The sequence below is a fragment of the Cynocephalus volans genome, chromosome 6 (assembly GCF_027409185.1).
Source record: "Cynocephalus volans isolate mCynVol1 chromosome 6, mCynVol1.pri, whole genome shotgun sequence".
NCBI lineage: Eukaryota > Metazoa > Chordata > Mammalia > Dermoptera > Cynocephalidae > Cynocephalus > Cynocephalus volans.
Window position 1 is genome coordinate 84,848,050 of NC_084465.1, and position 22,808 is coordinate 84,870,857.

The 22,808-nt window shown below is 38.0% G+C and overlaps 1 protein-coding gene across 1 annotated transcript in view; it reads left to right on the forward strand.

Annotated features, from left to right (window-relative positions):
- The window catches only part of DNAH11 (dynein axonemal heavy chain 11), a 315,191-nt gene that overhangs the window by 110,613 nt on the left and 181,770 nt on the right, over positions 1-22,808 (forward strand). The window contains exons 31-35 of the mRNA XM_063101058.1: positions 10,853-10,984; positions 12,864-13,024; positions 16,482-16,638; positions 16,765-16,910; positions 19,788-19,904. Coding sequence (XP_062957128.1) covers positions 10,853-10,984; positions 12,864-13,024; positions 16,482-16,638; positions 16,765-16,910; positions 19,788-19,904 — 713 coding nt within the window. The remainder of the gene's footprint in view (positions 1-10,852; positions 10,985-12,863; positions 13,025-16,481; positions 16,639-16,764; positions 16,911-19,787; positions 19,905-22,808) is intronic.

Here is a 22,808-nt window from a genome sequence, read left to right on the forward strand (position 1 = left end):
TATTACCTTGGGGAAGTCTCAAGGAAGACTAATGTAATGTTTCACCATTAAGTATGATGTTAGTTATATGTTTTTGGAGGTGCCCTTTATCAGATAGAGGTCAATTCTTTCCCTTACTGCCTGCAGGGAGCTTTTATCTTAAAGAGGCATTGATCCTTCTCACAAATGTTCAGAAGACCATATGATTTGTCTCTTTTATTTTGTTATTGTGGTAAAATTTTGAATGTTAAGCCAACTTTGCATTCCTGAATAACCAGCTCCACTTGGTTCTGATGTATTACCCTTTATACATGTATGTATTTTTGTTGGATTCTATTTTCTAATATTTTGTTAATGATTGCTGCATTTATGTTTATCAGGGACATTTGTCTGTAATTTTCATTTCCTATAATGTCTTTGCCAGGTTTAGGGGTCAGAGGATACTCCTTAATAGGAGTTGGAAAATATTCCATCCTTAAATATTTTGTGAAAGAGTTTATGAATAGATAATGCTGGTGCTGCCATCAGGGCCTGGAGTTTTCTTTGTGGAACATTTTTTATTTTAAGTTGATTTTTTTTATGCATATGCAGCTGTTTAGCTTTTGAGGCTTTTTTTATGTCAGTTTTGGAAATTTATATTTTTCAAGGGATTTACCCATTTTATCTAAGTCAGAGATTGGCAAATTACAGCCCTCTGGCCAAATCTGGCCTAGTGCCTATTGTCTGCAGCTGCTTTCATGCTAGAGCGGCACAGTGGAGTCATGGTGACAGAGACCGCATGGCCCACAAAGCCTGAAATATTTATACTCGGGCCCTTTACAGAAAAGTTCATCGACCACCATCTAAGTTTCTCCCTTTTTTGATGTAAGTTGGCCATGCTATCAGTATTATCCTAAGAACGACTGGAAGACCTGGCCGGACATCCCACTTTCATTCCTGGTGTTGGCAATTTGTGTTTTCTCTCTCTCTTTTTTTTTTTCTTAATCATGGTTTCTAGGTGTTGATCAATTTTATTTCTGTTCTCAGAGAATTAACCTTTGACTATGTTGGTTTTCTCTATTGTTTGTTTTATATCTCACTGATTTCTGCTCTTATTTTGATTATTTCCTTTCTTCTACTTACATTGAGTTTAATTTGTTCCTCTTTTTCAAGTTTCTTAAGGTGAGAGCTTAGCTTACTGACTTTACACCTTTTTCTTTTCTAAAATAAGCATTTGAAGGAACCATGAAAAATATCTACCAGAGACCTGCAGAGAAAATCATACTTAATGGTGAAATATTAGAATCATTTCCATTAGTGTTAAGAATGAGGTAATTATGCTCCCTGTCTCTGACATTTATTGCTCAATATTGTGCTGGTGGTTTTCAATACAATTAAAGGAGAAGTAGGAAGTGAATGTTGGAAAGGAAGTCCACAAACAGATTCTACAATGCATGGCCTGATAGTTTCAAAGAGTATGGGGGACTTGGCCTCTCCAACAATTTCCTTTGCTCTGGTTGATTGAAGTGAAAATCCATTGTTTCTGATATCGCCGAAGTTGAAACATGGGTGAGTTTCAGGATTAAAGATCTTCATTGCTGTTATTATGAAACAAAGAGAACTTCAGTGTTATGTCCAGTTTGAACGGGGTTGAGGGTTCTGATATCCAGTCCCCAAGATGCTATAGCTATTATGTTGTGATGTTCATTTTGATTTGTTGAGCTGGGGACTACAAACTCCAAATCTTAACATTTCTACTGAGTGGCCTCTTCCAGCTCCTTTCCCACCATGGCCTGCATGTCCCCATTGGGGAATCTCCCATGGCCGACACTGGAAAAACTGCAGTGCTTCTGCTGTAGGAAAATGTTCTTTCTCTGTTGTCTTATTTAAACCTGTTGTACGGACACATCTCTTTAAGTTCACATATGTGACTGCTTTATACCACACTGCCATAGGACCTCGGTCAGAAACTGAGGATCAGCCACCACTTGTCTATGACCTTGAGTCTGTGACTTTCTGTCCTGAAACTGTCCTTTGTGGTAGGCCCACTGTCAGCCCAAGCAAGCTGGCCCTCTTTGGGAGCACTAAGGTCCCTTAGATATGTTTGTCTTCTAAACCTCAGTGGTGGTCATGATTCATGTCTTTTTCTTAGGAAGCATTTCTGTTTGTTTAAATAAGAGAATTCATAGATAGGGGATACAGAGTTACTTTCCTCTGCTCACACAGTCATGGGAAGCTTGCTGTTGTCTGGCTAAGATACCCTGTTAATGTTATACACATGGGAAGGTTTTGGTGTTCGTAAAATATACAATAAAATCAGATTTGTGTACTAAATGCTGACACCACCATTGATAACTGTGTGATCTTGGGTAAATTAACTCATATTCACCCGTATAAAATTGGAATAAAATTGTACCTTCCTCCTAGGGTCGTTGTGATGATGAAATTAGAGCATACGCATGCACACAACGTCAGGTAATCGATGCTCAGTGACTGTCAGCTCTTATTATCTGCTGACATCACCAGAGAGGAACTAGGTCGATCACAGCTGGGCTGGTGTATCTCCTTCTGCACTGTCCTGTGGTTACGATGGACAGTGGCTGCCACACTACTGCTCGTGCTAATGTCGGAATCCTGTTAACATAACCAATTGTAGCTCTCTTAATCCTTTTTGTGACGCCAATTGTAAAGCTACATGACCACGCCAATTGTCGGGCTCTTTTACCTGCTGGTTATCCTGCTGACAATCCTGCTGACTGGGCCGATTGTCGAGCTAGGGCCGGGTATGGAGCCCACAGACCCCTCAAGCCCATTCACAGACTGGGTCACAAACCCTTCACATGCCAGGCTAGGTCACCAGACCCCACACACGCCAGGCTGGGTCACCAGACCCCTTCACGCAGGTCTATGAGCTAGGTAACTGGCCAAAAGGTCCTTGGAGCCACAGGTTGGAAAGGATGCAGATGCCAACCCACCTGCTTCACTAAAACTTCTCTCTCTCTGTCCCCCCCCCACACACAAGAAAAGCAATAAAACTAAAGAGATACATTGGCGTGCATGTGCATAACTACACACACACACACACACACACACACACACACACACACACACACACACACACACACACACACACACACACACAAAGACAATTTGCTTACAAAGGATGCTGAGCCACGCCCAACTGGACCCGAGGTGAGGGCCCTGACCAAACTATTCTATTTTCCCAACAGTGGCCTCTGACCATCCAGAGCCATTTCTCAACCTGTGCTCTGGTCTGTTCTGCTCCAGCCTCTCTCAGCACCACCCTGACTTCCTTTTCTACTGTGTCTTCAGTTTCTCACTCTGGCTCATTCCCATCAGCAATGAAACATGCTCAGGTCTCTCGTTAATTAAAAACAAAACAACCAAAAATTGTTCCTTGATGCCACATCTCTTTCCATTTCCTGCCCTCTTTAAAAACCTGATTGTCCTCAAGCTTGTTGACCTAATGTCTCTACTCACTCTTTTTTCTCATTTCCCACTCTCTCCACAACCATTTTCTACCACTTGCTGAGTCTATTTCTATTTTCTTTATATTGGAAAACACTCCCTGCTTCTTCAAATGCTCTCTTCCCTTATGTTCATGTTTATTTGAGTTCTAGTTTTCCACCTAGAAAACTTGGACTACTTTTCAATTTTCCTGGCTTCTCTTCCTCCTTCTGCCTCTAAAATGTGTTTGTTCCTTACGGCTCTATCCTGGGTCCCTTTTTCTTTTCACAACACCACACATCACTGGCTAATCACATCCACTTTTATGGCTGCTCAGTTTTCTCTGTAATATGGTAAGGACTCTGATCTCTGGCTCAGATCTCTCTCCTGAAGCACAGCCAGAGCATAGTAGGATTATTTATTGGAAGTCTCACAGGCATACCCAACCTAGAACAGCCAAGATACAATCACTCTTCTCAAACTTGCTCTTCGTTGTTCCCAACTAAAGAAAAAAACAACACTCTTCACCAGCTGCTCACACTAGAAGCCCTTGGACTCTTCTCCCTTTACCCAATGTCCAATCAACCACCAAATCTCTTCAGTTACCCTAAAGATCTCGATTCTCACTGTTTTCTCCAGCTGCTTTGTTGTTCTCCTTTTCCAAGCCACTCTCTTCTCTCACCTGGATGACTGCAGCATCCTCCTCCCTGATCTTTTTCCCCCAGTCTTCCCTCTGATTCATTCTCCATACTGTAGCCAAGGAATCTTCTAAAAACACAAATCTGGTTATTATCTTACATCCCAGAACCCTACAGCAACCCCTCGATTCCCTTGATGAGCTGGCCACACTCTGCAAACATGCAGGATCCTTGCTCTGTTCCCTGCTCCTCATGCCTCTGTGCTGGCTATGCCTCCCCCTCCTGCTGTTCTCAACTTCTTCTGGCTCCTTCATAGGGCCACCTGCTCCATTCCGGACCTTCACACTGGCTGCTTCTGTAGCTTAAACACTGCCTCTCTGGGTGGCCAACCCCTAATTCTCCACATCCTAAATCCTGCTCATTCTTTAGATCTTAGCATAAATACCCTTTCCTCCAAAATGCTTTTCCAAGCCCTGGATGGAGCAAGGACCTATTTCTGTGCATGTCAGAGTACATTGTACTTGCCCTAGCAACAGTTATAATTATTTGCATTCCTCATTGATCTGTACACTCTGGAAACAGTAACCACATTTGTCATCTTGTATGAATGAGTGAATGAGAGAACAAAATGTTCTTCTGGAGTGTCTCATTGCTGTCATTCATTTGTTAATTTCTTCCTTTGTTTATTCATATGATGAGTTTTTACTAAGTACATGCTTTATGCTGGCCACTGTGCTGGGTATAAAAATATAGTACAGAGTAAGACAGATATGGACCTTGATCCTTTCGAGTTTACAGTTAAAGTGGAGGAGACAAACAATAAACAAGGAAATAAATAAGTGAATGAATGATAGAAAATTCACAAGTTCCATGAAGAAAATAAATATGAACATATAGAATAATTGGATAGGAGGTAATAGTAAATATGAGGATACTTCAAAAAGCTCATGGAAAGGTTCATATTATCTTTCAATTCCATTTTTCCACGAACTTTTTGAAATATCCTTGTAGGATGGCCATGGAAGGTGAATCTGAGGAGGCAAATCTGAAGTAAGAATTTAATGCTGAGAAGGAGCCAACCATATGACAATCAGAGGGGAAATGACTCCTGGCAGAAGACACAGTCACTGTGGCCTTGACGCTACCATGATGGGAAGACAAAGAGAAGGCTGGTGCAGTTGGAGTGAACTGAGATAGGAGAGGATTTGTACGAAGGCTTGGAAGACTTTGTGCTCCATGAATAAGAGTTTGGATTTTACTCTAAGTTAGGCTTATTTCTAGTTCAAGGTATACAAGTATGCTGTACATCCATGCTAGTTAAAGCCAAGATATACCAAGAAAACAGCCACTTGCGTTTCAGAGGGCTGTAGGTAGTTACCTTGAAGCTAACATTCCTAATCCAATCGAAAAGCAGGTAACACTGCTATGATCAATGGCAAGTAGTACTTATTACACGGTAGGGTATATATTTTTTAAAAGCTGTCAAGAAACGTTTTCTATGTCATCGACCATAAACTTGTACGCAATTATAGTATGACCATATAGTAATTGGTACCTGATGGTACAGCCCAAATAAGACAGACATTTTATAACTACTATTTATTTTTATGGGTACAGAATTTTATTACTTACAAAAGAGTATCATCAGGGAAGGTTTTAATCTGGAGACACAATGTAAGATCCCCAACTTATGATGCTGTGCAGATAATGTTGACAAGCTGTATTTTTAATCATCTTTCATTTGACTGCACTTCTATGAAAAATGAATTGATAATGTAGAAATCACAGGTTGTTGGGAGGCTCAGACAAGATAAAGCTGTGAAAGCACTTGAAATTATAAATGTTCTTACATGGCATAAGATATTATTACTGTGGTTACAATCAGCTATTTTTTAACCAAATACTGGTAACGGTGTAAGATTTGAGACTGTAAAGACTGGACCTGGATGAGAAAATATCCAATGCTAAACACCTCTTTTCTAACCAACACATGTGTTAATTTTGTATAGAAACTCAAATGTGAATACATTGTTATACATTTATTAATTTATCCAGAAAGCATTCATTGTGCACCTTTTATCTGACAGCTTTTCAGTGGCTCTGGGGATAAAGCACTGAATAAGACACACTGTACTTGCCTTCATGCAACTTAAAATCTCGGGGATAATGAATGTTGAAATAATGGTCACATCTGCTTTTGTTAAAATTTAACTGTGTTTTTCATGTTCCTTCCTGCTCCTGCATGTCCTGTCCCTCTGACTGAAATGATTTGCTTCACCTGATTCCAACCCCAAAATCATATTCCTAGAACATCATGAAACTTAGTTGAAATTTTACATTAATGTGTATTTCCCTGCCAGACCATAAGATTCAGATATCTCTTTTGGTCACCAGTAGCCTAGTTTATATTTATTGTGCCTGGCGTAAAGTGGATACTCAATAAAATTAGTATATTTTGAGTATGTGTACTCAATAATATTAGTACATTTTTAGTATAATGTAGAAAGAAGCCAGCCCCCAATATACAACATACTGTATGATTCTATTTATATGAAATGCCCAGTAAAGGCAAATCTCTAGAGACAGAAAATAGATTCGTGGTTGCCAGGGGATAGAGGTGGGAACAGGGAGTGGCTGTAAACTGGCACATGAGGGATTTCATTGAAATGATGAAAATGTTCTAAAACTGCACAACTCAGTAAGTTTGTTACAAATCATTGTACTGTACATTTAAAATTGGTGAATTTTGGGCCGGCCCCGTGGCTCACTCGGGAGAGTGCGCGGCGCTGGGAGCACGCGCGGCGCTGGGAGTGCCTAGGCCACGGGTTTGGATCCTATATAGGGATGTCCAGTGCACTCACTGGCTGAGCACGGTGTGGGCGACACCAAGCCAAGGGTTACGATCCCCTTACCAGTCACAAAAAAATAAAATAAAATAAAATAAAAATAAAATTGGTGAATTTTGTGGCATGTAAATTATACCTCAGTAAAGGTGTTCAAAAATAAAAAACAAAAATTAACTACATTTTATAAAGGTAATATATAAAAGTAGATTGATGCACATCTTTGTCAATACAGTCATCTCCAAGTATCCACAATGGATTGGTTCCAGGACCTCCTGTGGATACCAAAATCCATGGATGCTCAAATCTCTGAGATAAAATGGTATATAGTATTTGCATGTGATCTATGCACATCTTCCTGTATAATTTAAATCATCTCTAGATTACTTACGATATCTAATACAATGTAAGTGCTATGCAAATATTCATTATACTGTATTGGTTTTTTACTTGTATTATTTTTATTGTATTGTTATTTTTTTTTTCTCCTGAGTCTGCTGTTTGTTGAATCCATGGATGGAGAACCCGTGGATACAAAGGACTGACTACTTACCTTTTAACCTTTTGAGGATAGCCATCCTAACCGGTGTGAGGTGATACCTCACTGCGATTTTGATTTGTATTTCCCTAATGATTAGTGTTGTTGATCATCTTTTCATATACCCATTGGTCTTTTGTATGTCTTCATGAAAATGTCTATTCAGGTCCTTTGCTCATTTTAAAATCATGTTATTTGGTTTATTGCTATTGACTTGTGTGATTTCCATATGTACTTTAGATATTAACCCCTTATCAAATACACAATTTGCAAATATTTTTTCTTGTATTCCACGTGTTGCCTTTTTGTTTTGTTAATTGTTGTCCTTTCTGTGCAGAAACTGTTTAGTTTGATATAATCCCACTTGTTTATTTTTGCTTTTGTTGCCTGGACTTTTGATGCCAAATCCAAAAAAGCATTGCCAAGACCGGTGTCAAGGAGCTTTTTCCTTATGTTTTCTTCTAGGAATTTTATGGTTTCAGGTTACGTGTTTGATCCATTTTGAGTTGATTATTGTGTATGCTGTAAGGGTCCAATTTTATTCTTTAGCATGTGAATATTAAGTTTTCCTAACACCATTTATTGAAAAGACTATCTTTTCCAATTGTGTATTTTTGGCACCTGTGCTGAAAATTAGTTGAAAATTTTATTTCTGGACTCTTTCCATTGGTCTGTGTGTCTGTTTTTATGCCAGTACCATACTGTTGTGAACACTATAACTTTGTGATGTAATTTGAAGTCAGGAGGTGTTGATGCCTCCAGCTTTGTTGTTTTGCTCAACTTTGCTTTAGCTATTCAGGGTCTTTTGTGAATCCACACAAATCTTAAGATTGTTTTTTCTGTGTCTGGGGAAAGTCCCATTGAAATTCTGATACAGTGAATCCATAGATCACTTTAGATAGTATGGACATTTCAACAATATAAGTCCTTCCAATCCATGGACATGGGCTGTCCTTTCATTCATTTGTGTCTTCAGTTTCTTTCATCAGTGTTATAGTTTTCAGTGTGCAGATCTTTCACCTCCTTGGTTGTTGATGAGGAATGTAAATTAGTACAGCCATTATGGAAAACGGTATGGAGGCTCCTCAAAAGACTAAAAATAGAACTACTATATGATCTAGCAATCCCACTTCTGGGTATATGTTAAAAAATAAATAAAATGGCTATCTCGATAAGATATCTGCACTGTCATGTTTATTGCTGCATTTTTTACAATTGCCAAGATTTGGAAACAACCTAAGTGTCCATTGATAGATGGGTAAAGAAAATGTGCGTGTGCGTACACACACACTCACACACACACACAACAGAATACTATTCAGCCTAAAAAAAAGAAGGAAGTCCTGCTATTTGCAACAACATGGATAAATCTGAAGGACATTATGCTAAGTGAAATAAGCCAGACACAGAAAGACAGATACTGCGTGATTTCATTTATATGTGCAATCTAAAAAAAATAAAGAAGTTGAACACATAGTAATAGAAATTATGACGGTGGTTATCAAGGGCTAGGGGATGGAAGAAAAGGGGAGATATTGATCAAAGGGTACAAACTTTCAGTTATAAGAGGAGTAAGTTCTGGAGACCTAAAGCATAACGTGGGTGCCACAGTTAATAATAATGTATCGTGTACTTGAAATTTGCTAAGAGAGTAGATCTCAAGTGTTCTCACCAAAAAAACCCGTAACTATGTGAGCTGATGGATATGTCAATTAGCTTGATTATGGTAATCATTTCATATTGTATACATGTATCAAAATATTATGTTGTGCACTTAAATATGTATAATTTTTATTTGTTAGTCATACCTCGGTAAAGTTGGGGAGGGAGAAAAAGTAGATTAAACACTTATGAAGCTGTGGTATATCCCGAATGGCTAAAGTACATGTTTTTTTATTTCTTTGTGCCAACTTCTTGTGTGTTTGCTTTTAAGTCTCTCTGGAGTGCTTCTGGTGCAGCCACAATTTCTTGGACTTGAAGGTCAGGGGTGGGTCTTGTTGGAGCTGGTACAGGGCATCTGTGTGAAACTGGTAAGATTCAGGCTGGGGAGACTCAGGCTGAAGGTAGACTGTCAGGGTTTGAATCTCCCTCCCTCAATAGGTAAACGCAGTTAATGTCTGTGGCTTAATTTCCTCATCTGCAAGGTTAGAATGATAATAGATTGTCATACGGCTAAATTGTATGAAATCGACAATATGCTTAGAGCCTAGCAATTGTACATTCCCATTTCGTGTAAATTGTGCATGTTATGGTCATCATCTTCCTGCCTTTCTTCTCTTTTCTTCCCATAGTTATATGACTTTCTCCAGTCTCCAGTGCACAGCAATCTCAGGGAAGTCTGCAGGGTTTTGTGTTTTCTAAGACATGATAATAATACAGTAGGGAACCTGTTTTTGACAGTAGGCTACAAAGGGTTGAGAGTCTCTGGTGATCTGTCATATTAACTTACTACCAACTCTCTCAGGTGCTAACAGTTTGTAATCGACTGTCCTTTGCAGAGCTAAAGAGGAAGGGGAATAGTATTGTTTCATAGTATGGTACGTGGGATAGGGCAGAATTTTTTTTTTTTTTTTTGCAAATAAGCCTTGAATGAGGCAGGAATCTTTTTGTGTATATAACCATGCTACAAACTGATCACCTAAGACAGCATCTTTCAAATCTTTCTGACCACAATTCATCATAAGAAATATTTTATATCAGATCAAGTGCACACATGTATACACACCCTCAAAACAGAAATAGTTTTACAAAACAGTACATACTCTTGCTACTACCCACAATGCAATATTCTCCATTCCATTCAATTTGGTGAATTGTCATTCATGTCATCCCAGTTCATTCCCTTCCATTCTGTGTAAAAAGACCAGCAGTTTGAAAAATACTTGCCTAAGAGATCAAGGGACCTAAGCAAGAATGGGGATGCAAATAAGATGAAGTGGGATATTCTTCAGATCCACATTTTTAATATTTTCTCAATAATCATTACTATCTTGTATCCCCAGACAAAACAAAAACGTAATTGTTCTTTCCAAAGAAAAAGTAACTTGTTATTTAGCTCTTACTGAACTTTTTTGAAAGCGTAATTTGACCATTTTAGATTTGCAGTCATTTCTATTCCAGCAGAGGTGTGGACTAGAGCGTGAGTTCAATGCAACCAAGAAACGTGTGTCTGCCCTGGCACTGTCATTACTAGCAATTCCCTTGTCTTCTCCGATCCTTAACCCCTTCATCTGTGTGAGGGGTATAATATTTGTTCCCCCACCCCAGGGTTCTTTGAGAGCCAGCTGGAAGAACATATTTGAAATTTTGAATTTAAACTGAAATGCTCTTTACGAATTTGAAGAATATTGAACTGTTAAGAGTCTACATTTGTAGCCTTTCCCTTCTTTTAAAAAAATTCCTTCTAGGTTTCTCAGTTGAATACACTGATTACACTTTTGCTGGGAGAACTTCCACCTGGAGACAGGCAGAAGATCATGACAATTTGTACCATTGACGTCCACGCCAGAGATGTGGTGGCAAAACTCATTTCTCAGAAGGCAAGTTGTTTGTAGAAATTTTATGTATTCTTGTTTCCTGAAAGGGATGTTTATTGTCAGTGTAGGCCCAAGAAAGTCATTGTTTTTAAAATTTTTGTGTATTTTAATTAGTCCTGAGAAGTAGTAGCTATTTGGGGTTCATTTCATTTGGGTTAGTTAGTATATTATCCTGATGAGAGATATCTCAAGTGATAGAGAACCAAAAAGGTTTTGCCAAGTTAGTAGCCTCAGATCATCCAGAAATTAACCCAGATGGAAGAAGCCTGAGAAGTCACGCCACACCCTCCTCCCTGTCTTCTGGCTTCTCTGTGGGTAATCATCTTGAGTCATTGGCCTGAGTCTCACCTCTGTGACTTACACAACCAGTAGCAACCAGAATGGCATTTAAACCATCTCTCTGTGCTTTGGGTCTATTTTCCCTTGAAGAAAGAAATGTTGGTCACAATTCTGGGTTGTTGCTTGAGGCATCCCTTGTCTTTTCCTTTCAGGGCTAAATAACTCACTTTCTTGTAAGACATTATTTTCTAGTCTTTTCAGTGTATTAATAACTTTCTTACCCTATCTCTTTAAAAAGTTTATGTGCCACTTAGATGCTGTCAGTGTTTAATGTGAAAGGAGAATTTTCTCATCTTTTTTTCCAAAATTTGTTTCCACTTATGAATGTCAGAAGTGTGCTTGTCCATTGCCACATCATGCCATCACCTGTTCCCTACAAACCCCTTTTCTGGGGGTGGTAGCACTAAAGCAAGATGGTTCCTTTCACAATTTGAATGCATGGGTCTATGAATATTGTGAAATGTTTTCTGGTTTTTTTGGTTGTTTTGTTTTGTTTTTACTTTTTTCACAATTTCTTAAAAGCAAAGTGAATTTTAATTCTCTCCATAAAGTGCAAGAAAATGCTTCTTTGTGTAAGCCATGAGCATAACTAAATATTTCTTATCCGGCTTCAGGACCATTAGTGAACAACGCTTTTTAATTGCTAATCCAAGACTAAATTCTTGCAAATCACCTCTTACTATGTGTTCTCATTTTGATAATGAACTATTGAAAACTACTCCTTGAATATGACCTTGCACCTGATATATTTTATTCTGTTTTTGCAGTCTGGTGATTTGCTTGCAGCAGGATAAATTATGATTTAGGATGTCCTTTATTTTGTGCTAAAAGAGATACTTTGTCTAATTCTCAAGCATCTAAAATACATGAATATGCAATGCTGAAATCTAAACAATTGTCAGACAAATTAGTAGACAATAATTTTAGTAACTTCAAGTGATTCCCAAGAAACCATAGGGTCACATATACCTTGAAAGAGATAGGGAATTTTTTTCAAACTGGAAGAGGGATAGATTGGATTGAGTATTATGGGAAAGAACAGCAATGGAAAAATACTGGTATTTGATGTTATGAAAAATGATGTGGAAAATCTCTGTACTGAAAGCAGACTGGTTTTAGAATGAACTTGGTTGAAAGTGTAGTTTATTGATACCTCCAACATGCAGAAATTATGGATTATATGTCATTTTAATACAGTGTATATTTTTCCATCTGACTTCAGTGATATGAGTATAAAGTTACAAAAATTATCTAATCCCCTAGGGAGATTCATAAAAGGGGAAAAAGCATTGCTTGAACAAATTGATATTATTTTACATAAAAGCCAGTTTAAAATGAAGACTTTTATTACATACATATTTCTGATTAAGTACTCAACCATCTATATGCAATTACAATTTGCAATAGTGTGCAAGAGATTTCCTATTTGTGAGAATTTTAGAAATAACATGTGAACCAATAGAGTTGATTAAGAGAAATAAATTGAATTTGTTGCCTCAAAACTATCAGTGTCTTATGTGTAATGACTATGCAATGATTTCAGGTTGTTAGTCCCCAAGCTTTTGCGTGGCTCTCTCAACTTCGTCACCAGTGGGAGGACACCCAGAAACACTGCTTTGTTAATATTTGTGATGCCCAGTTCCAGTACTTCTACGAATACTTAGGAAACAGTCCTCGACTGGTGATCACACCTCTAACTGACAGGTAACAATTGTAAGTTTGAGTCAGATGGGAAAAACCAAGCCAAAAAAGTCCCCTAGCATGGGCAAAGATGCATGAGAATGAAAATAAAGGGATGAGAGAAAATGATGAATTGGAAGACTATATGAAAGCAATTTGTAAATTAACAAATTATGTAGGATAGTGAATGCTGACTTTAGTTAGAGACAAGTTATAGAGAACTGAACTGGAGAAACAGGATTGCAGAAGCTCTGCAATGCACAAATGACAAAATCATGAGTGGGCTGGTAGGGCTCAAGGCAGCATCTCTGATCACTGAGCTCATCTCCCCAGTTATCTACCACTAACATCCTGCTGTCAGGATCTGTCACCACCCCCAACCCCCACATCCCTTTATTGGAAGTGGGAAAAAAAACTAGGGCTGCCTGTGTTCAAATTTGTTTTTGAAGAATTGCACACAGTGAAGGGGAGAGAAGAGGGAGAACGTGAGCTTCATTAAACGATTCAACAAATACTTAGGAAGTGCTGTGTGAAGTACTGTTCCAGTGCTGAATGGATGGGGCTCCTGCTGTCGTGATTACTTCCTAGTTGAGTGGAGTGTGTGAGTGGGTGGGGGTGAACAGGACCGGTAAACTAATTAATTAACAAAGTTGTTTTAGGTGGTGGTATATGCTATGACAAAAAATAAAAACAGGATGATGTGTTAAATGTCTTGAAGGGAGAGTCTACTGTAGATTGGGAGAGAGGAGATTTGTAGCTGGGATCAAAATAATGAGGAACCAGCTACACGCAGATCCTGGAGCAGAAAGTTATAGGTAAAGGCAAGTACAGAGTTTCCAAGGGGAGGAGGAGCTTGGACAGTCCAAGGGATAGAAAATAGGCCAGTGTGGCTTGAGTATATCAAGAGGGCAAGAGGTGACTGTTTTTAAAAACTCACTGCCACTCGACTCCAAGTAAATACACAGTCAGAATGTTGTAGAAGGAAGGATATTAACATTGATATGAAGCTCTTTGTTAGTATTCCAACCTGTGCTGACCTATTTGGTAAGAAAGCACATTTAATCTTGGCAATACATGAAAGAGAAATCACACCTCAAAATCAAAGCAGGGCCCCTGATTACCCCTTGTCACCAAAGTGTGAATAGTTTCAAATTTAAGCTTATAAAGCCAGGTTGTTAACGGTAGTCTTGAGAAGTTGGTGGGATTGTCTGACTAGCTTCGTGATTGTTCTTGCCCATATTAATCTGCTCATGATTTCATCATGTGTATATTGTACTGCTTCCTATTTCCTGTTTGTCTAGTTCAGTTCTCTGTAACTTGTTTCTTTTTTTTTTTTTTTGTCTTTTTATCATGATGGGCACTCAGCCAGCGAGTGCACCGGCCATTCCTATATAGGATCTGAACCCGCGGCGGGAGCGTCGCCGTGCTCCCAGTCTGTAACTTGTTTCTAACTGAAGTCGTCATTTACTGTCTTCATTAGTTATTTAATTTATGTACTGCTTTCAGTGTGAAGGGTTAAAATTTGTAGCTTGACAAAAATCGCTTGAGTATAGTTAAAACTGCAAATGCTAAGCATCTGCTGTATGCACAGCTTGGTGAATAGGAAGAGGGGAAGGGGCCCCAGAGTATGGAGAAAAAGGGAAGAGGTGTTTTAAAAGTTTATCAGTGTGTGAGGACTGATAGCTTATTAATGTTTTATTTTAAGAAAAATCACTATGTGGTTTATTTGGAAGGTAAAAGGAAGGTGAGTGGTCATTTTGATAGTATGAATAGTGTTGGATAATATGTTCACATAGTGCATATTTCTTTTCTGTTTCATTCTTTGGATTATTTACTAATTGTTTACCTTAACAAAATGAGGCCTTTCAAACACTTCCATTATGTGTCATTTGATGCTGACCATTCTCTTGTGTGGTGGTAGAGGCGGATAGTGTCTCCTTTCATGTGTGGACAGGTTCAGAGACTGAGTCCCACCTGCTTGTAGCTGACAGACTTGTGCTGGAACACAGGGGTATTGGTCAGGATGATGCAGGCTAAGCTGCTGTTCTAGAGAGACCCTGAAATACAATGGCTTAGCTAACACAGAAGCTGAGGTCTCACTTGTGTAACAGCCCAGAGATGAGCGGGCCAGCAGTGTAGGCTGCTAAACATGGCATCCACGTTTGTTTCAGCCAGTGGAAAAGGGCAAGAAGAGAGCCCAGGTCTAATATCTCTAGGAAGGTGTCCTAGGAATGGCACATATCGTTTCTGTGCATGCCACATTGGTTGGAGCTTGGTCACTTGGCCACTCCTGGCTGGAAGGCAGATGGAAAACGTAGTCTGTAGGTATAGGTGGCCATGTATCTAGACAAAACATGGAACAACCAAAAGAAATTACAAGGGCATACTCTCTACTACAAAGAAAGTGCTCTAATTCCAGGCCCAGGAGTCTTTCTACTACATTTCATTGTAAGCTGCTCTTAAACGTGTGATGGATAAAAACGTATAAAAACACTTTTCATTTTCATAAGTAATTGCTTTTATTTGCATGGTACTTTAAATTTTTGAAGGCATTTACCTTTGGCTTTCTTCATATATCCCTACAATAAGCTTCCTTTTATATAGGAGAAAACTGAGGTGTGTTGATGTCAAATGACTTATTTAAAATTTACCTCTGATGATCGGCAAGTAGACATTAGTGCCTGATCTCCTGACCTCCATGTATATGGGTTTTCACTAGATCCAATGTCTATACTAGGACAAACATAATTTATAAACCTGAAGAAACCCCAAACAAAGAACACCACCCATTTGAGGTCCTTGACTTTGGTTAATCTTTCCTTCCTTTACAGGTTTGCATGATTTTCCTCAGTCTAAGAACCTCTGAGTCTTTCCTGCAAAAATAAGTACTGTGGTAATCTAAATGCAGGTAGCAACACATTCAGAATGAATACCTAAAATACATTTTAATATAATAAATTGTGGTTTTGTATATTTCCTTTATACGTTAAAATAGGTACATATTCTTTGCATTGTGTGTGTTTATATAAATTTACATATCTTTTAATATATTCATTAAGTAACAGTTTAATGTAGTCCATGTTTAATTCACTCATCATCCAAGATTTCTATTTTCCTTTTATAAACAATAGATTGAAATGTCTGCCATATTAATAGTATCTTTACCTAGAAATATCAGAAATTCAATAGCATTGAAAATCAATTGTTATTTGTATTCAAATCCACAGCTCTTAGGAAATGAGACCAATAAATAAAGCAATACATTCTTTTCCAGTATTTTTAAACAGCCACCCTGAAAATAAATTTGATATGAAATATTCTGACTCATTATTGCCATGAACAAATCAGAAGTACATCAATATTTTGTGCTACTACCGCATTCTAGACTTTGGCTTTCTAAATTTTTTTTAATTGATTACCCCTAATGTTTTATAGAAATCTCATGTCAGACTGTGATATTTGTGTTTTCTTTTGCTTAAAGGTGTTATATTACTTTAACTCAATCACTGCATCTAACCATGAGTGGGGCTCCAGCTGGCCCAGCTGGTACAGGGAAAACAGAAACCACCAAAGACCTTGGACGTGCCCTTGGCATGATGGTTTTTGTATTCAATTGTTCAGAGCAAATGGACTACAAAGTAAGTTAGTTATACAATAATGTATCGAATGATGTATTCTAACATTATTCCTCATCTGGAGTGATTCAGAATAATTGCTTAAAACCCCCTTCTGTTAAATTCTGAATGCCTCCATCCATCCTTTAGTCCATAGGAAATATCTATAAGGGATTGGTGCAAACAGGAGCTTGGGGCTGCTTTGATGAGTTCAATCGAATTGCTGTGGAAGTTCTGTCGGTGGTGGCAGTACAAGTGAAGATGATTCATGATGCCATCAGAAACAAGAGAAAGAGGTGGGTGGCACATGGCTTTTTCTCTTGTTACAAATGGAAAGAATAACATGAAATAATGCATGTTACCTCACTTTCACAGCCCATTGCTACCTCTCCCTGCCTCGTGAAATGGATAAAATGAGAGTCTAGTTAATTTGGAAGAATTATTTTGAAAGTTCTCTTATTTTTGTTAGTGGTTTTAAAGTGTTGGATACAACAAAAGTTTATTACATTACAATGATGCCAAATCCGGTGATCAGTTCTCGGTTCTCAACTTTGTTGACCTTCTGGCAGCATCGGGCCCAGTCGGTAATTCCCTGCTGCATGACACACTTTCATCACATGAGTTGCAGGACTCACCCCCTCCCTCTTTTCTCTCACCTCACGGCTGCCCCAGTGCTGGTTTCTTCTCGTCTGCACAATGGGGGAAAGAAGAGGACCTCCCTTAGAGAGTACTGTGAAGTTCGACTGCAAAGCACTTGGATAAGTGCCTGGCACATAGGAAGTACCACATGAGTATCTGCTGTTATTTTATACTGTTATTATTTCTGGACCTATTAATAAAAGATGTCACAGAGTTCAGTCTTTGGGCTTCTTCATTTCTCTATCAGTTTTTTCTCCCTTAGTGAGTTCATGCATGTCCGTGGCTTTTAAAAACCATCTCTGTGCTGCTGACTACCTGATGCCCAGACCTCCTTTCCCCTCATCTCTAGACTTACATCAAAAACTGCCTGTTGAGGCAGCTCAAGAGTCTACTTGATGTCTCATGGGCCTCTCATGCTTAATATTTCTAAACTCAAAATCCTGTTTTTTTCATCAACACCTGCTCTGTTAGTTGTCCCATCCCATTAGGTTATGCCTTCACATTCTTCCAGTAACTCAGGCCAAAAGCTTTCAAAATATATCTGAAATCTAACCACTTCAAACATGATGCCACACTCCAAAAGGCAAAAATGCTACTGGCACTTAGGGCTTGATGGTTTAATTTGAGAAATAAATGTTATAGTATACAGCACACTTCTGGCTCTCTTTGTAACTTTTTTTGTATGCAGTGCAACCTCATTTATCTGGCCTACCCATTCCCCCCATTTGTTAGGACATTTTGCTTGGCTAGCTCTCTTGTCCACAGGAACATTTTCAATCTCCCTGTGGACAGGGAAGGATTATCTAGCTCCTTGGAACTGTGAACCTGTTTTAGAAGTTTCCAGTTTATCAGTAGATTCATCTGGATGTTTCTACGTTCTAGAAAACCTCTCAGTCCTTCCACCACATGGGCCTGGGACACCAGTTTCCTGTGTTCAGATGTCTGCTGCCTTACCTGCCCCTACTAATGCCATGCTAGAGAAGTTCTGTTCTTTCTTTTTTGATCCCTAGCCATATTTATTTAGCTTTCAGTTAAAATCTTACTATTTGCCCTAACCCAGATGTCATGTGAGGCCATCCTTTCTTATGGAGATTCATGTAACCGATCCATGCAATGATTTCTGAAAATTCCCAGCGATACTTCTTGATAGTCTCCTCTGTCTCCATGCTTGAGAGTTCTCTCTCTTCACCCTTAGGCTAGCCCACGTGCAGATAGCTAGGCTCCTTCTGAGTTTATTAATAAACCTCATGAGTTTATTAAGTTCCCTTTGCAGTTGAGGATTTGAGAGCTGTTCCATGCCTCAGCCACAAAGCCTTCTAGCATCTTGCTGGCTTTACCCCCTGCAGGTCCATACATGTGACTTGTGGCTGTCCCTGCTATGTATAATGGGAGAGTAGTCAGTTATCCTGTGTCAATAGCCACCTGTCTTTCTGGGAGCAGCCCTGCCAGTCCTGTCTGCCTGCCCTAGCCTGACATTCTGGGGAACGAAGGTATCTACATTTTCACCAAGACTGTACAAAATCCACTGTTAATTACCTAGCATTTAAGGTGCTCTTAGTCCTAAACATCATTCTATATCTTTTCCCTCCTTATTCGGTGAGATAAGCCCAGCTCCTCAGCTACTTCAGCCGTCCCCTTGTATTTAATCTCATTTACTCCAATTTGAACGTTTCATTCTACTTGTCTCTCAGTTTGGCTCCTGCAGCCCATTAGCATTCCATTGCCCTGGCCATCAACAGCCTATTGGGCCCTTGCAAATCTTTCTGAAAATCTTTCACTGCTTCCCAGTGCCTTCAAGTGACAATAATAGCAGTAGTCATAGCTAACATCTGTTGAGTATTTACTGTGTTCTCAGCATTGTGGTCTTAGCCATTTATATTCATAATCTTTTTTAAATCCTCATGTAATCCAATAAGATGAGTAATTTTATTATCCCTTTTTTTATTAGATAAGGGGGTTGGAACATAGGAAAATGAACATGCCTACCGTGGTATAGCTGGGCTCTGAACACTCACAGTCTGGCTGCAGAGCTAGCTGTCATAACCAGCCCGCTATCCTACCTCTCAGTAGTACTCACTAGATACTTGTTGAGAGGAAGAGAGAAAAGGAAAGTAAGCAAATAGACAAAATAAAGACTGAACAGGGGAGTCCCTTTTTCTTCTCAGCATGGACATTCTCTACCTATGCAGTATCTCATTAGAGAAATTGCTGTTCACATTGAAGGCAAAAATGCCATCCCTTTTCAGTAAATGTTAATCAAGTCGTCCTGTTTATATTCTAGGAAACTGTGGCTATGCTAAGATAAAAAAATAATACTTCACATATTTATAATTCCTCTGGGTGGAGGGAGGGTCTTTTTAATAAACATGCTTCAAAATATATTCAAAATATGTATGCTTATGGATTTTAAAGAAAATTACACAGAATAAATAGCTTTGTAATAATAATTTGCATTTTGCAGTGGTTTGCATTTGTCAATGTGCATTCATATTCAATGAACACATTTGATTTCATCAACATTCTTTTTATGGTAGATTTGTATTTCTTGGGGAAGCTATCACACTGAAGCCATCGGTTGGAATATTTATTACTATGAACCCAGGATATGCTGGTCGGACTGAATTACCGGAAAATCTCAAAGCTCTTTTCAGGCAAGTCTTTCGCTGAACAGCTTAGCATCTGGTACGCTCATGCCACCTAATGTTGTTAGTATGCACTGTCAAATGGTTTGTTTTTACTCAAGAATTCCTATGGATTCTTTGGGTTCACTTTACAAAGAGGGCTTTCACCATGATACGTGAACCCTTTTGGTGAGAGCAAAACTGTGGTTCCTAGAGGCAGGAAAGGTGGTGGGAGGACAGTGAGAGGTTGGTAAATGGACACAAAACAGCTAGATAGGAAAAAAAAGTTCTATTGGTGTATAGCTGATCTTGACATCTGTAATTAACAATAGTTTACTCTGTGTTATCAAATAGCTAGAAGAGAGGAGATCAAATGTTTTCATCACAAAGAAGTTATTAAATTTTGTAATGACAAATATGCTAAATACCTTGATTTGGTCACCACACATTATATACACGTATTGACATTCAACTCTATGCCCCACAAGTATGTTTAATTAATATGTTTCTATAAAAAACTTAATTAACCCTTTTTAATTATGAAGCCAGGCCTCAAAATCAGTATTTAAAGGTTACATGGTATATTTGAATATTTAATATTAGCTTTTGTTATGATATTTGTATTATAAACATAATTTTTGCAAATTATAAAATAGTTAGAAAGTATAGAAAAGAGTAAAGAAAAAATTACAGCCTCACCTCCCAGAAATAATGATTACTGTATTTTTTCTACTCTCTTTTGTCATTTGTATTTTATGGAGTTAAGATATTACAGTAGACATTTTTATTTACTTCTCTTTATTTAATATTTTGACATATATTATTAAAAATTCCTTTGAAATATCATTTTATGTAGCTTTAAAATAGTCCCTCTCATGGCTCACTCATAATTTTCTTAAACAGTCCCTATTGTCTGACATATAGGGTTTATTTTTCCCTTTTGGTTTTTCATGATCATAAAATAGCATGCTATAAATGTCTATTCATATAAAAAAATTATTCTTATATCAGATTATTACCCCAGCATAGATTGCTAAATTTAGAATTCCTAAGTGAATGGTTAAAATGACTATTGATGACCTGCTCTCCAAAAATAACCTACCAGTGTATACACTTAGCAGTCTGTAAAGGGACCTGTGCTACTACATCTGGTACCAGTTATGATTAACTTGTATTTTAAATCAACTTTGTTCAGATATAATTTAACAATGGAATGCACCCACTTAAGTGTACAGTTGGTGATAACACTCCCACAATCAGGATACAGAATATTTCCAATACCCCCAGAAGTTCTCTTGTGCCTCTTTGAAGAATCCCCCATACTACTGATGTACTTTCTATGATTATAGATCGAATTTGTCCTTCCTAGGTTCATGTGAATGAAACCAGACAGTATGTACTCATTTGTGTCTGGCTTCTTTTTTTTGAACATTATGGTTTTGAGATTCATCCAAATCGTTGAGCATATAAGTAGTTTGTTCCTTTTTATCGCTGATTAGTATTCTGTTGTATAGACACAGTGCAGTTTGTTTATCCGTTCACCAGTTGATGGGCATTTGGGTTGTTTCCAGTTTGGGGCTATTATGAATAAAGCTGCTATGGACATTCATGTACTATCTTTGCATGAACATATGTTTTCTTTTGGGTAAATATCTAAGAATAGAATTTCTGGCTTACATGACAAATGTATGTTTCACATACAAGAGTGTACCGATCTGTTTCGATTGTACTGTTTCACACCCTCACCATCACTGTCTGGTAATTCCAGTTGTTCTACATTCTTGTCAGAACTTGATATTGTTAGTCTTGCTAATTTTTGCTAATCTAATAGTTATGTAGTGGTGTGATATTGTGGGTTTAGTTTGCATTTCCATGATGGCTAATGATTTTGAACATCCTTTCACCTACTTACTGGCCATTCCTCTACCATCTTTTGTGAAGTGCCATATTCTACATACAATGTTTTGTTAGATACCTACATTGCACATATTTTTCTCTCAATTTGTGGCTTGCTTTTCCATTTTCTTAAGGTGTTTATCAAGGACAGAAGTTTTAAATTTGGGGAAATATAATTTATCAGTTTGTTTTGTTTTTTTATATCCTATCCATGAGAGGTTGCCTACCCTGAGTTTGCAAAAACTTTCAATTGTTTTCTTCTACAAGTTTTGTTGTTTTATAGTTTTCATGTGGGTTTTCTCCTGTGTTCTGCTAGTGTGCTGAACTATATTGATTGCTTTTCAGTGTAAACAGACCTTCAATGTTGCATTCCTGGGATAAGCCCTACTTGGTCAGGAGGTATTATTTTTTATATGTATTGCTAAATTCAATATGCTACTGTTTTGTTAAGGATTCTTTTAAATCTATGCCATGAGGGATGTTTGTCTGCAGTGTCCTTTCTTGTAATATTTTTGTCTGGTTTTGGCATCAGAGTAATGCTGCCATCATGAAATGAGTTGGCAGGTGTTCCCTTCTCTATTTTCTTAAGAGTTAGTCTGGAATTGCTGTTATTTACTCCTTAAGTATTTAATAGAATTCATCAGTGAAGCCATCTGGACCTAGATTTTTCTTTATGGGAATCTTTTCAATAAATAACTCAGTGTCTTTGATAGATGTGGGTTTATTCAGATTTTTAATTTCTTCCTGAATTAGTTTTGATAATTTACATCTTTTAAGGAATTTATCCATGTTTTCTAGATGGTTGACTTTATTCATGTACATTTATTCATAACATACCTTTATTATCTGTAGTGATGTCCTGAATTGCATGCCTGACATGGGTAATTTGTGTCTTCTTTCTCTCTCTTTTTCCTTGATGATGAGCTAGAAGCTTAAGTTATATTTTTTAGTGGTTCTTTAGTGTTCACAATATGTATCTTTAGCTATTCAGTGTACTTTCAAAATAGTAATATGTTACTTCACATATACAGGCTGAGC